The sequence below is a fragment of the Mycteria americana genome, chromosome 8, assembly GCF_035582795.1.
Source record: "Mycteria americana isolate JAX WOST 10 ecotype Jacksonville Zoo and Gardens chromosome 8, USCA_MyAme_1.0, whole genome shotgun sequence".
Taxonomy (NCBI): Eukaryota; Metazoa; Chordata; class Aves; order Ciconiiformes; family Ciconiidae; genus Mycteria; species Mycteria americana.
This window is the reverse complement of record NC_134372.1, coordinates 2,066,452-2,080,648: the sequence shown is the minus strand read 5'-3', so window position 1 is coordinate 2,080,648 and position 14,197 is coordinate 2,066,452. Positions and strand designations below refer to the sequence as shown.

General features: G+C 52.5%; 1 protein-coding gene across 3 annotated transcripts in view; it reads left to right on the top strand.

Moving 5' to 3' along the window:
* ARHGAP26 (Rho GTPase activating protein 26) overlaps positions 1 to 14,197 on the top strand; it is a 156,483-nt gene that overhangs the window by 28,472 nt on the left and 113,814 nt on the right. For 2 of the 3 annotated variants that reach the window (XM_075509515.1, XM_075509517.1), the window contains exons 6-10: positions 1,401 to 1,511; positions 2,399 to 2,503; positions 3,293 to 3,422; positions 3,813 to 3,913; positions 6,465 to 6,559. In XM_075509515.1, coding sequence (XP_075365630.1) covers positions 1,401 to 1,511; positions 2,399 to 2,503; positions 3,293 to 3,422; positions 3,813 to 3,913; positions 6,465 to 6,559 — 542 coding nt within the window. The remainder of the gene's footprint in view (positions 1 to 1,400; positions 1,512 to 2,398; positions 2,504 to 3,292; positions 3,423 to 3,812; positions 3,914 to 6,464; positions 6,560 to 14,197) is intronic. The other variant, XM_075509516.1, reaches the window with a different exon arrangement.

Here is a 14,197-nt window from a genome sequence, read left to right as displayed (position 1 = left end):
AACACCACCCATTTATGAGCAGTCTGAAGGTTCACTGGATGCCCTGATGTCCTGAGAGATGAGGGTTTGTGTCTGGGAGATGCGGTGTTTTATATTTCCTAACCTCCTGTTGCTGTCTACATCTGGAGGGTGATAGTGGCCACAGTGCAACTGCTGTGGCGGGGTGGGGAGAGAAAGAAACCATGGGAATTCTCTGCTGCTTTGGCTGTTGACTGATTAAATAACACACAGAGTCTAATCTGCCATTTAACTCCTGGCAGAGTTATTTGATTGCATCATATTTTCTGCTTTTCAGAACTCAGTTCGCTAACTACCTCAGCCTGCGCACCGTGGGCACACAGCACAAATGCTGGTGGCAGGTCATGGGGAAAAAGGGCCATTTCACAGCTGTGTCACACGCAAAATCAGGAGAAAGCTGCTGTTCGAATGCAAGTGGGTATTTGCCAGCTGGGTTTTGCAGAGTGCGGGAGCAGCCGTATGTCCAGCCCTGACAGGATGTATGGATGTATCCTCCTCCCTGGAGGTCCGGCTCTGCCCCGGGCACAGCGAGGGTCACGCTGGCGAGGGCACTCTGTCGTCCTCAGCCGGGACAGAGGAATTTGCCTCCTGTTAAGCAATGACTCAATAGTGGTTTGTGCTGGGGGTGAGGCTCTCTGACCAGCTGAGTTTACTGGCGCTGAGGTCAGAGGGATGGTGGGTCACCCAGACCGACCTCCCCGCGGGCCCTGCTGGCATCGGTGTCCCCCGGGTTACTCTACACAAAGCGTCACTTGCAAACGTAGCAGCAACGCGTGCCGGGGACGGCAGCCCAGGGATACCCATGTCCCTCACCCTGCTTTCAGTGCAGCAGCTCTGCTCCGCGTGCATGGCAAGGTTATTTTTACGCACTGGGATTGGGGCATATCCCTATTTTTGCTCACTTGGGCTTTACCTGCAAAGCAGAGGGGATTTGCCCACTGCTGATCCACCCAAGTGACACGCTCGCTGGAGAGGGTGGAGGGGTGTGTTTGTGTACTGCCACGGTTCGGCCCCGGGACACTCCGGGCAGTCTCCTGTTGTGGTGCTTTCCAGAAAGCGGAGAATTGCCTTTTATTGTCAAGTATGCAGCGACTTCTCATTTTTCTCGCTTCTAATGCGTGCTTTTCTACACAGCTGTCAGGGAGGTGAGAACATGAGTCATCAAAAACATTTTTTTCAGCTGAAGAAAGAGCCTGTTCATGTGAATCAGGTTTAAATTTAATCGCTGTGCCATCTGGCCAGCCTTGGACTGGGGTCTGAAGCTGAATTTGTTCTGCACGGACACGTTCCCATTAGACCCAGATGTCCTCTAGTCGCAAGGCCAAGTGCTCCTGGTCAGTAGTGACTTTGTATTTCCTCTTTAATCTCCCCGGCGCTTGCAGGCAGACAGCCAGGTGGACCTGGTTCGGCAGCATTTCTACGAAGTCTCCCTGGAGTATGTCTTCAAGGTGCAAGAGGTCCAGGAGAGGAAGATGTTTGAGTTTGTGGAACCTGTAAGTAAGCGCTCAAGCCCCCACAGCCTGTGAAAAATGGGGGAGCAGGGGCTTGGGGGGAGCGGGGCTGCGGCGTGGGGCATCCTGCAGTGGGATGGCCGGGGGGCTCCAGCCTCACCCCACCACCCCTCCCGCAAAGGGAGATTTGGGGGGAGAAAGCACCCACGTGAGCTCCGGGGCATGGAGCCATTAGGTCAGTGGCCACGCACATGCCAGAAACATTTCATTTTTGATTCTGCGGACATCTCTGTTGTGGTGGGCTGGACTGTGGGGCCTGCCGGCAATTAAAAGAAAAATAGGCTTGATTGATTGGGGAAAAAAAATAGAACTGTAATGTTCACAAGGGGAAAAGAGTGCAGGAGTGACAGAGATTGGGAAGAAAAAAAAAAAAAAAAAAGAGAGTTTTCTAAGACCTACCTTTGCTCAGGTGCTAAGTCCTTTAAAACTCCCCTGGGAAGTGCCAGACCTCCCTGGCTCTTTGCAAAGGTAATTCCTGCTGAGAGAAGAGTAACTCGGAGTTGGGAGAGGCGTGGCGCAGGGAACGGCAGCGTGCTGCCTGCTTCTCCTGCCGGCTCCTTCCTGCACCTCCCGGCTCTGCTCTCAGTGACCCCAGGGCTTCAGTGATGCAGGGAGGGGGGACAGAGGGGGCGAGGGGTCCTGGGGCAGGGGCTTGGCTTGGCTTTGGCGGAGGAAAGCACAGATTCGGCTTCGGGGTCTGTTCAGAGGAGGTTTTGAAAGCAAAATGAGGAGCAGGGCATCTTCCTAGGGACTGCCAGCAAGCCCCTCCGCCCCCGGGGCGTTGCAGGGACTCTTCCCCTCGCAGCAGTTGCTCTGAAAGCGGCTGTGGGTCTCTACTGACTGTCTTGATTCGTTTTACCCCAACGCAGCTGCTGGCCTTTCTGCAGGGGCTTTTCACCTTCTACCACCATGGCTACGAGCTTGCAAAGGACTTCAGCGATTTCAAGACAGAGCTGACAATCAGCATCCAGAACGTAAGTGTGCCTGTGCCACGTGCCCATTGTTGTGACTGTCCTGCACAGCAAAATAACACTTTTGGATATATTTTAATAAAGGTTTTAATCTCCTTTTTTTGTGTGCCATCAAGCAAAGGCTTTGACTGCGTCACTGAAAGCAAATTCTTTTTTGTAAATAACACTACGTTGTATACGCAGCCTACACGGCAGTTCATTCCCTTTGGCATACCAAACGCAGAGGCCCAGCTTCCCCAGGAGTCAGCCAGCGGGCAGGCATCATTGCGTGCCCTGTGATTGTAGTGCGTGTTTCAAGCCACTTTGCAAGCGTTTCAAAGCGCTGTTCGTTCTGGGAAGTGCAGCACTTTTTGCCGTCCCAGTCTCCGGGCTGTGGAGCGGAGTCCTTCTGCCGGCCGCGGCCGTGGCCAGTGCCCGGCTGGTGCCCGCACGTCGGACGCGTGTGCGGGGCTTTGGCACGTTGGCATTGCAGCTTTGCTTTCCTCTCTTGTTATAAAATTACTCTCTTTCTCGCAAGGACGCAGACTGGTTTCACTCTTTTGAAACAACTTTTTCACAAAACTCATAATACAAACGACTTGCCAGTTGTCATAGTGTTTTTCTTTTAGCTTAAATCCAGGCCCAGGAAGAAAATCTGTCCTGTGGCTGACAGTGGGCTGCCCTGGTCCCATTTCCCACATGGCCCGTAGTGACCCAGCTCTGGGGTCCCACTCCTGCGTGGTGCCTCCTCGCTGCAGAGGAGGCCACGTTGGGTCCGTGCATTGGAGAAGGCGTTCCTGTTTTAATTTGCAGACAAGAAATCGTTTTGAAGGAACAAGGTCAGAGGTTGAATCTTTGATGAAGAAGATGAAGGAGAATCCTCACGAGCACAAAAACATCAGCCCGTACACGATGGAGGGTTATCTCTACGTGCAGGAGAAACGTAGGTATCGGGGCGGCGGAGCTGCCTGCCAGGGCAAGGCGGCGAGTGGGCACCTGAGGAAGGGGGTTTATCGGGGCATGGGCCATGAAGGCTAATTCGGCAGGCTACAAAATCCGTGAAAGAGAGGGATTGGCCCAATGGGTGGGATATTAAGGTGGGAATGTGGGAGCCAGGTTCTCCCTGGGAGGGAGAAGCACTGCCAGTGCCTGATAAAAGTCTTTCCTCTGAAGAGAAGGGGGGTAATAATGCTTAATCCACTTGCAAAGTCCAACAAGAACCGTAGGTACAGAAATCTGTCGTGTTAAATGATTGTTAAACATAACAGATTATTAATGGGAGGGCACTGAAACTGTACTAGCTCTGGGAATAAAAACTGCATTTGCTTGGCAGGTCACTTTGGGACTTCCTGGGTGAAGCATTACTGCACATACCAGAGGGAATCGAAGCGGATCACGATGGTGCCGTTTGACCAGAAATCTGGAGGAAAAGGGGTGAGTGCCGACAGGCAGCAGGACTGCGTCTCGGGGGCCTCTGCCAGGGAGTGCTGCGGAGCTGCCGCCTGCATGCTCTCCCGGTGCTCCGACTGAACCGTTTCTAGCAAGGTGACACAAATGCAAGTGAAGTGGGTCAGATTCATTCCAGGCTGAGCGGGTGCCACATGGGGAATTAAGTCTGCACCTTATTAAAAAAAAAACAACCAAAGAAACCCCCAAAAACCCACAGATCTTGGGAAACTGTCAGCTGTGCTGAGAGCAGAGCCGGTTTCCCAAGTGGATAGAGCCCCTTGGACATCGCTCTGTTTCATGCTTCAGCTCCACATTCCAGGCCGGTGTGTGCACACAGCTATTTGTAAGGGCAAGTTTGCAGCAGCTGCCTCTGGGCTGAGACTGGGCCTTTTGCCTCTTGCCTTTAGGTCTGTCCTTTGTTTACTGATTTCTGTTTGTGAAAGGAGAGACCTTTAAAAGCTGAAGCGTGCGTAGTTGCATCTTTGGTTCCGCTCTTGCTGTTCCTGGCGATGCTGGGCACACGGCGGGTCCTGCGTCTGCACCGTGCCCTGCGAGGCTGTGGCTGTTTCCGTGCGTGGAGGTGGTGGCCGGGGCTGGGAGCAGAGTGGGGTCGTGCCACCACGCTCCAGCTCCATGGGCACCTGCTCCCCAGTCCCTAGGTCTGCTCCAAGGCCCGGAGAAGAGAACCTGTTCATTATTTTACTCCTTCCCCAACGCCTATGACTTGGCCAATGAAGTTGTGCTGTTTTAGACAGAGCCACAGAAGAGCCTGGAGCTCCCCTCGGCCCAAGGGGGTGCGGAGGAGCAGGGGCAGCAGTGGATGTGGGGTGCGGGGGGCCAGCGCACGCCGTGTGCCCCACTGCTCCCGGGGCAACATAAGCCTGGCTGTAGCCGGGACCGGCTTTGCCCCTCTATACAGCAGGAACAATCGACCCCCCCGGAGTGCTCCCTGTCGGGGCGGTTTGCAAACATTATCCCCTTGCAGGGGAGCGCCCCGGGCAGCTGGACAGGCTGCCGCACGGCTCCTGCTGGCAAAGGGAGCCGGCCGTGGGGAGGGCAGGTTTTAAAATTAATTTCCTCTTGCCTCGGAGCACCTTCATTACCACTCAGCATTAAAATATCCCAGCCCTGTAATCACCAGCGGCTGCACTGTGTTTCATGTGGTCTCTTCCTATTTCATAGCTTCCCCTGCACCCCGGGGCCCGGGCGCTGCCGACACAGCCGTGTTGCCCTTCTCACGCAGGGCAGGAGCCCTGCTCCGGCATGCCGTGCCAGCCGCCGCGCCCGTGGGGCTGCTTGCCTGGGGTCTCGTGGCTTGCGTGATCCTGGCATGAAACGCTGCCTATGCTGGGGCAGCTCTGTCTGGGCTGCAGAGTCTCTCCGTGATGAGCGGCACGGGCATCAGAGCGTGGAGCAGCCCAGGGGCTCGTGGCCACGCTGCCGGGCGTTTCGAGGTCTGGCTGGAGCGGGTGCCAAGTGACAGGCGATGTCGGAGGAGACCCATCGCTCGTGGGTCACAAAGGACACTGAGTGTGGTATCAGCCCCTTGTGAACGTGCCTCGGGCTGTGGCTGGAGCTGGATATTAGTGGGTTTGAAGCGGGGGCATTCCCTGAATACCGGACGGGGAGTTTGGCAGCTTGGGAGCAGCCTTGTGCCAGCAGCAGGCCAGGCTGGGGAGGCCCAGGTGCAGAGAGCCTCTGCTGAACCCCGGGGAGAAGCCCTGCAGGGAGCTCGCTCAGGTCTGGCTTCCTGGGTCTGTTCTGCATCCCTAAATATGTTTCCTGGAAAAATGGTGATGTCAGGGAACAGGGTGGTCAGCCAAGGTGTCATCAAGAACAGCACAGAGAGCACAGAAAAGTGGCCATCTCCAGGAACTTGTTCAGAATTCATTTTCTATTGAGTCATCAGTGGATTTTAAAAATTGCAGAAGGAGAAATGTCTGTGCTGGCAGGGACTGAGCAGGGATTTCCTCCAGCAGAGGACAGCAGTGCACGCGGATCCTGCCGGATCACTGCTCGGCGTGTGGAAATCCAGTACAACTTGGATGCAGATGCCTGGATGGGAGAATGGTTTTGTTGTTGCTTTGTTATATAATAAACATTTTAAGACATGTTTGCTCCCGTTAAGAGTTCTTGTGTGCAGAATGCTGCCAAAAATGCAGCCCGGAGTGAAAATTGACAGCCAGATCTATGATGCACTGTTCAGCAATGGAAAATAAAGCTGACTTTGCCCAAAAGTTGTGGTCCAACACCCCCTGCCTGCCTGAAGCATGGGTCGCGTGATGCTTAATGCACAAATTTAATTGTGTACATTCAGAAAGGAAGGCTCCTCGTGAAAGATTTTGGACTAAACATGGTTGCAAGGGTGAAAAGACAAGTCCTCGTGCCAGATATATAAATACATATATCTAGCAGGCTGATATTGCCAAATCTCCCCAGGTTTGAACATGTTCATTGAAAGCGCAGTGGCTGCTGGGGACGGGCACACAGTTGGTTGATTGTGCTCAGCCTTATCTGCGATTTTGTCTCTTCTCAGGGAGAAGACGAAGCTGTTATCCTCAAATCTTGCACACGGCGGAAAACCGACTCAATCGAGAAGAGGTTTTGCTTTGATGTGGAAGCTGTCGATCGGTGAGTGCCAAGGGGCATCGCAGCCTCGGCGTTCCTGCAGCCCGGGTCACCGAAAGCATGCACACGCCGGGGGTTATGCTAGCCGTGCGTAGGAAAGGTTGCACTCATCTGTACTTGGCTTTCCTGGGCAGTTCTTGTGCGGTTTCCGTGTTTCTCTTCTCTTTTAGCCATACCCTCCGTGAATGGAAAGCATTAGTCCATGGAAATGCACTCTCCCTGGTGCTTCTGGTTAGGTGCTCTCGGTATATTGAGTTAGCGCTTCGGTTTACAAGGTGCCAAGTTTACTCAAGTCTCAAACTTTAATGGTGTTTTAGCAATACTGCAGTCTCTGGCCACGTAAGGTAAATGGTTGCAGGTACGGACAAGATGCTCTGAGGGTGTTTTGGCAGGGATATGATGCCTCTTTCCAGCATTGAGTATGTGTTGGAATAACTTCTGTGCTGCAGAGTGGCTGTTGCTGGTCCGCTATGGATGGGCGATAATGGAAGTCCGGCTTGCACCTCCGGACACTTTACGTTCACTTCTTTCTCCTGAAGGAGTAAAATGCTTTCTGATGTGATTTATCACGTAGCAGCTGAACCAGATGTATGTGTGGATTCAATCTATAGCGCCTAGGAATGAGGCCTGTTATCAAATCTAATTAGCATCACACACGGCTTACATATATAAACAGGAAAACCAGGCTGGGGTTGCTATTCCAAGTGGTATTAGTCACTGCCTGATATCTTCCTCGCTGCAGGAAGTTTACATGGTTTACCAAAGCTCGCTCCAAAGTCACTGAATGTCTGTGCCCACCCAGTTGTGCGCCTGTTCGGGCTCCAGCTGCCCTCCCCTCCGCTGGCCACCGCGGGAATGCCCAGGAGATCTCAGGAAAACCCGAGTTTGTCAAAACCCGAGGTGTTGAATAACGCTGGAATACCCCGCGGTACCTTTCCCTCCCCAGCCTGTGCTTCCGCAGCGTTTCGGTGCCAGCCCCTCTCGCTGCCAGCCCAGCCCAGGGCAGGGAGGGGTTGGGGTGATGGAGCTCTGCCTGTGTTGGCTCAGGGATAAGATAACCCCGGGGTGCCTCCCGCTCTCTGGAACTGCGCTTTCCTCCAGAAAGCTGCAGTATTTCTGCTGACATGGGGATTTTTTTCCTATGCCCTGAGGATATTTTTTTAAAATGTGAAAATCAAAATAAAACTTGGAAGAGGAGAAGCCAGCCACCACAATAGTTTTCTTCTGCAGCCTGTTCAGAGGCAGCTGAACCTTCCCTTGATGTCTGGAGCCTGCTAGGCGTGGGATCAAGAGCTACTCCAGAAATATGCCTGCTAAATGTAAATAATGGCAGGGGAGCGGCAAAGGCGGGGAAACCTGAGAAATTGCTCGCTTCATGTACACGTTCCTGCTGCAAGAGATTGCCTCTGCCTGAGAGGACGGCAAGAGCAGAAAACATGAAATAAAATGTTTCCCTGGCTGGTTTTCCCCCCAATATACAGGCAACTCTGCATATTTCTGGTATCAGAACTTGTCATTAGTTGTCTAAAGTAATGGTTATTTCCAAAATAGTTAAGCTAAGAGGAAGAGGAGACAACAGGTTTTGCCATGGCCAAAAGAGTGTGATGTGCCCACCCTGCCCCCCCTCCCCGGGACAGTCCTGCTGAGCGTTGGGAGATCTGGGCACCGTCAGGGCTTCAGGTGACGTTGTCGATGGCCAGGGTTCCCTGGAGAGCACCTTCACCTCGCCCGGCACTTGTGATTTGGCCTGTTTTACAAAGCGGTGTGTATCGAGGAATGGTTTCCTTGCCAGCCCGGGATTATCGGGGATTGGCAGCGTGTGGGTGCCACCCTGCAGCCGTCCTACCAGAGCCTGGCCCGGCTTCGCCCTGTGGCCCTGGGGACGTGGGTGACCTGGAGCTCCTTGTGCAGAGGTGCCCGGTCGCAGCTGGAGGTGCTGGGGCTCACCTGGGCACCGCGGGGAGGGAGACCCGTGCCCGCTGCTCGGGAGGTCAGCCAGGCTCGGGCAGCAGGAAGATAGTGACTTCGGAGGCATTGCTTTCTGTTTCGTGCTGGAGGAGATCAGCTCTGGCTTAAGGACCCGAGCAGAGGCAAAAACTTCAGCCCATGCTCTCCACCCAAGTCCGCTGACCACAAATGATAGGGTATCTTTGACCAAAGGCTAGCTGGAGCGGTGTCTGTGTCTGTTTTCGCAGAACGGAGAAGGCTGATTTGTGTAGTGGGCTTTTTGTCTTGGGCTGGGTTGTTTTAGGGGTTTTTTTTGGCTTTTTGTTTTGTGGGTTTTTTTTAATTGTCTCTACTAATAGAGAAGTTAGAAACTTGATGTCTTGTTCTTCAGCCCCATGCAGGAAGTCTGGATATAATTAAGGCAAACATCCCCAAGATGCTTCTCTGTCTCACATATGTACCGTGTTTTGACTTGCAGCAGTTTTCCCCTTTCTTTTCTGTATGCAACTTCTAAATGAAAATTAGACTGGTAAGCAACATCCAGCAAGAGTCAAGTGTCTTGTAACCGATAGGTGCATGCAGTCACCTTTCATTAAGCCAGCCCAGGAGAACACTGTGATACTGAGAAAACCGCGTGCATTTGTGGTGTTCAGAGGTAAGGGTGAATAATGCCACCGCAGTGTGCTTCTCCTGAAGTTTGAAACTGCCTTTCAAAAGGTTATCTGGGAAAAGGTGGATTAAGAGAGCAGGAAGATTTTTCTGTATGTATCGTTTGTTTCCTATGGACAATTAAATTGGGTTGTCCCTTCCGAAGTACGTGTGGAGCGAGAATACGCTGGGCTGCATGCGTGCCTTCCTCGGCAAGGTCGGGGGCATTGCTGCACTGCTGTGGGTTTCAGCAGATTTCAGTTTGTGCACCCCCTCTGTACCTTTCCAGGTACACGTCCCGTTGGTGTTCGGACGGCTTTTTGGGGCGATCTGCTGCAGGCCCCTCGGGAGCAGCGTCACGCACTAGGGATCCACAGCCTCTGGGTTGAAACCTGCGACTGTGCAACGCGCAAAGGCCAGTGATGTCTCCCGCGGTGCTGGATGGGTGACGTCTCGCTGCCTCCCAGCGCTTGTGTCCAAAACGTCTCTTAGTGCTGCAACAGATGACACTTAAATAACCTAGCAAGGCCCCTGCAACCCGGCGTCCCCGTCGGGCTCTGCAGCGGGCGCGGGTGGTCCGTGCTCCGCTGCGGTGTTGCTCTGTGGCTTTCAGTGAGTTACTTGTGCGCCTCACTGCCATGGGGACAATGTGAAGTCCGCTTCCTTCCCAGGCTCTCCTAGAGTGTATTCCATCATTTTTTAATGTTTGCCTTAGTTACCAGTTTGTTTTATTATGTCCTGACAAGTTGTGTCCGTCTTACTAACTGGGGTAGGAGGATGAGGCAGCGCCGGCAGGGCTCGGGGCCGGGGTTATCCCTCTGTCTCCTGCTGGAGCTGGCAGCGTAAAACCTGTCGTAATTACGGTTTGCTTATGTATCAAATCCCACGCTAACAGCCACACACACATATGAGCCACACACAAGGAAATTGCACTTTCTACTCAATCGTATCACCATAAAATTTGCGTAGCTCTTCAAGCTCTGTCCATACTACCTTGCGCGGTGTTGTAGGCTGCCGTATGATCCTTGCGGTGCGGACACGGACAGGAGCGAGGGACGATGCCCAAGCTCCTGGTTTGCCGTACAGCCTAGAGGTGGCAGCCTCGGCTGGTTCTTCCCCGGTGACTTTCATCGGTGCAGAAATGGGCTTGTTGTCAGCGTTGCATTTTGGGAAACTGGTATACATGCAACATGGGGTGCAGGCTTGGAGCTTTTTAAATAACACCTGGAGAAGCTGTTGCTTGCTGGGGAGGGAAAAAAAGAAAGTTCTTTTTCTCCTGTAAAGATGATTCAGCACTACCGAGCTGAAAATCTTGAACCTGATCTGTCATTACAACATTGCTTCCTTTTCCTATCATCTGATAAGGAGACGCCGAAGTTCCCAACGCAAAGACTGCAAAGCTGTGGTACGGGTGTTTGTGAGAGGTCTAAGAAATCCCTGACACTGCATTTGCAAATAGTTCTGATTTTCAATGTGGGAAGTTAGGAGTATTTTATTGCTTTGGTACAGCAATATTAGCCCCAGAATGGTGTTCTAGTTCTGGCTGCAATACATTCCCAGTGTGATGGATACTGTGTTTTACTGTTAAAGCCCTTTTTTTCTAACTAAACTTATTTGTAGTCTCTGTGCATTAAATCAGTTTTGTAAACAAGGTAAACAGGGATGACAGCCAGTGTCTTACAAAATGAGCCTTAGGAGGAGTATCTCATTTGGCTGATGACAAAGGCTTTGTAATTTAGGATAATGTAGGTCATTGCTCTGGGCCAGAAGCAAAGAGCTTCCGATACCAATCGGCTTTTATGGGAACAGGAGGTATTCAAAATTTGGGGGTTTTGGTCTCTTAGTTGTTCATAAAGGCAGTAAACGCTGCACGTAGTGCCGGTCCCCTGGGCTACCGCCTGCGTGTCCCCAAGGTGGCCGGCATCGCGGTCCGCCGGGCTGCGTTATGGTTGGCGTCGGGTGGGTGAGCTGCGCTGCACCTGCCCCGGCACTTCCCTGACCAGATGGGCGTCAGCAGGGAGGCTGTTGGCCTCGCTCTGCGTACCCGCTTTACGGATCCGCGTACTTCTTTAGGAGTGCCACCCTGACCGTGGCGGGGCACGCTCCCCGCTTCCCAGCGCCGGCGCTGGTTGTGCCGCGGCCGGGTGGCCGGCAGCCGCCCCACCTCTGCTGGTTTTCCCCGCGGCCGGCCGGCGGCTCTTGCCGGCGCTTTGGACAGCGCATGCAATACAACTTGTTCTTGTTCCTCTGCGGGTGTCGCCTTTCCAGTGACCTTTTAAACAAAGCGATTCATGGGGTTTTCACAGGCGGGCTGGCAGCGAGCAGACCAAGCTCGTTCCCCCCTCGGCGGCCACGGAGACCCACGCCGGCCCCTGCCCCTGCAGAGCGTGCTGGCAGCGGTTGTACTGACGGTGCTTTAAGCTTTACACAGGCAAGTGAGACTTTCTGAATTCAGGAGCAAAGTCCCCCCTTATTTACACCTTTTCTCATCTTCGTTTTGGGGCCGCATCTGGCTGCTGGCGCCTGGACCAGCGCTCCACGACCGTGGGGTCCCGTCTGGGGCACCAGCAGCGCGTGGGGACGCTGCTCAGCTTGGAGCGGGACTGCAGACTTCTCCGTGCACTCCACTCCTCCGCTCAGCCCTCCAGACCCTGATACTGATCTGCTCTTATGTTTTTTCATTCAGCAGTTTAGATGTCTCGGTATGATAAGCTGCTACAGGAGTTGAAAGTTCTTATCTGTTTCTATTGCTTTCATTATTTGTTTGCTTTTCTGGTAGAAGGAAAAGCTATTGGACTCTCTCATTTTCTCTGCGTGCTTAGTCATAGCTCCTTAAACCCAGGCTGTCTTTCACAAAAGCCGAGATATTGAGAAAATTCAAATTTCCTGTGTGGTCTCATATGGAAAAATCTCTTTAGTTTTTAGATTGTAGCATATTGAAAATATACTTTCTTGCGAAGTGTTTACCGTGTTCTCCTCTGGTCTCACGTATCCGCATCCACTCAGTTTCGAAACGGATTCCTGCTGATCACAAAATGTCCCTTTCCCCCCCTTGCATCCCAGAAGAAGGCAAAGGGTTTTGGTGCCCGGAGGTTGAAATGTATGACGCAGCATCTAGTAGTGAATCAGCAGGTCCTTTATCTTGTTTGCCACAACAGTTCACGTCTGTGTATTTTAGACGTCAGATCCAGGAGGGCGTCCTGCGTCCCGACGCGACCGTCTCGGGGCTGGCTCGGGTGGATAAAGGAGGCTCCTCCAGCGTGTGTCTGCGCGTGCCACACATCGGGCTTTGGGAGGGGATGTGAGCTACCCAACAGCAAAATCTAGCTAAGCTCCAGTGTTCAGGATCATTTGTATGTTAGGTGAGGGAACGAAGATAGATAGGTTTTGTTTATCTTTGGGAAAGGAAGTCAGAGAAGGGCCTTCCCTGTCTCAGGCTCTACACTGAATAATTGAGATATCTGTAATCTATTGAGCACACTTTTGGAAACGGTTGATCTTCAAGGAAACCCTGTGAACAGGAGGCTGGCTGCAGACAGCGAGTCGAACGCGGCTGCATGTTGATAGCATTAGTAGGATGCTGTTTCAGCGCCAGCCGTCCTACCTGACTATTAAGCACGTGGTACCCCGTAGGCATCGTCCAAATAAATAATGAATGAGGCGTAATGCGTGGGGTGCATCTTACATGCATCACGACCAGGAAGACGGTTCTGCTCAGGAAAGTGGTGCAATGGATGCTTGGCAAACGAACACTGTGGGAGGAAATGCAGAGCTATTTGCAATGTAAATAGGCTTTTAATTCACTTTCACAGCCCCTCCCCTCATGCTGTTAAGTAAGTTTGACTTTGAAGTGAAGCCCGAAGAGTTGTTATCTGCTCAAAGGCAGAACAAACATTTTCATGTTATCACCTTTTTGCCCTGTGCGTGAGGGAATCTGGCACATCAGATACCAGTATTGTCACACTGGGACCTCGTCGCTTTGCTGGGAGTCCAGTGTCATGTTTAACACAAATGACAATTTAAATTTCTCTGTTTTAATGTCTTGGCTAAAGAGACAGAAATCCCAGTATTTCCTTTTCCCGTGTCTCCCTAGTTGAGCTAGAGCCTTTCCAGGGCTTTCTGCCTGGGATATCTGTGCCTTCAGCAGCAGCTTGCCTTAAACTCAGATTTAAGCCGTGGCTGGAAGGGGGTGCAGCTGAGACCGGTGGTCACCCGAGGAGCAGCCTGCTCCTGCCGTGGGAAGGATTTGCTGTAGCCAGTGCCACTGCAGCTCCTCAGGTACCAGGGACTGCTCTTGAATCGCTTTGTCTCTGCACAGCAAGGAGCTTTGGTCAGTGTTTTGAAAATATTTGGCATTCGATGTTGAATGTTTTCTTTCTCAAATGAGGTGATGGTTAAGTGGTTTCCTTTTCCCTTCGAAATGAGTAAACTTCAGTAAGCTGGGGAGTATTGACTGACTCACCAATGGGATTAGCGGAGATCAAACACATTATGTCTGGTTTACTTGGACCTGGGCTTGTTGCAAGCCTGAAGGCACGGCTTCCGCTGGTGAGACAGTGCTAAGCTGCCGTGTGTGTGCCGAAAGCCAACTGTTGGGTTGGTTGGATGGGGAGCGGAGTTAGGGAGAAGGGTTAGTCCTTTGTTCCTTGCCCATACGTACCACAGAAGCGACAGAAGACGGGCCAAACCGCCACTATGAGAGCCCCTGTTAATGTTTTCTTTTCTAACAGAGGATCGGCTCTTATCAAGGGCCAAACGACTTTTGCAGAGTGTTGTTGCAGCTCACGTTCTCCTGCTGAATCACTTTTGGGAAGTGCAAGTTAGAAATTACCCCTCTTCTCAGGCTTTATCAGTTTTTGAGGATTTAGTACCAAAAAGAGCCTACGTGCTCTGCTGAACGCGGTCCGTAGGCGGTTGGCAGCTCCCCAATCGCTCTTCCTCCCCATGTACCATGGCAGCGGTAGCACTGCGAGCGGTGATCCTGGCTCTCCGCTGCCTTTCTGCAGCCGCTGCGCTTTGCCGTGGATGGGAAGAGCAGCATCAGAG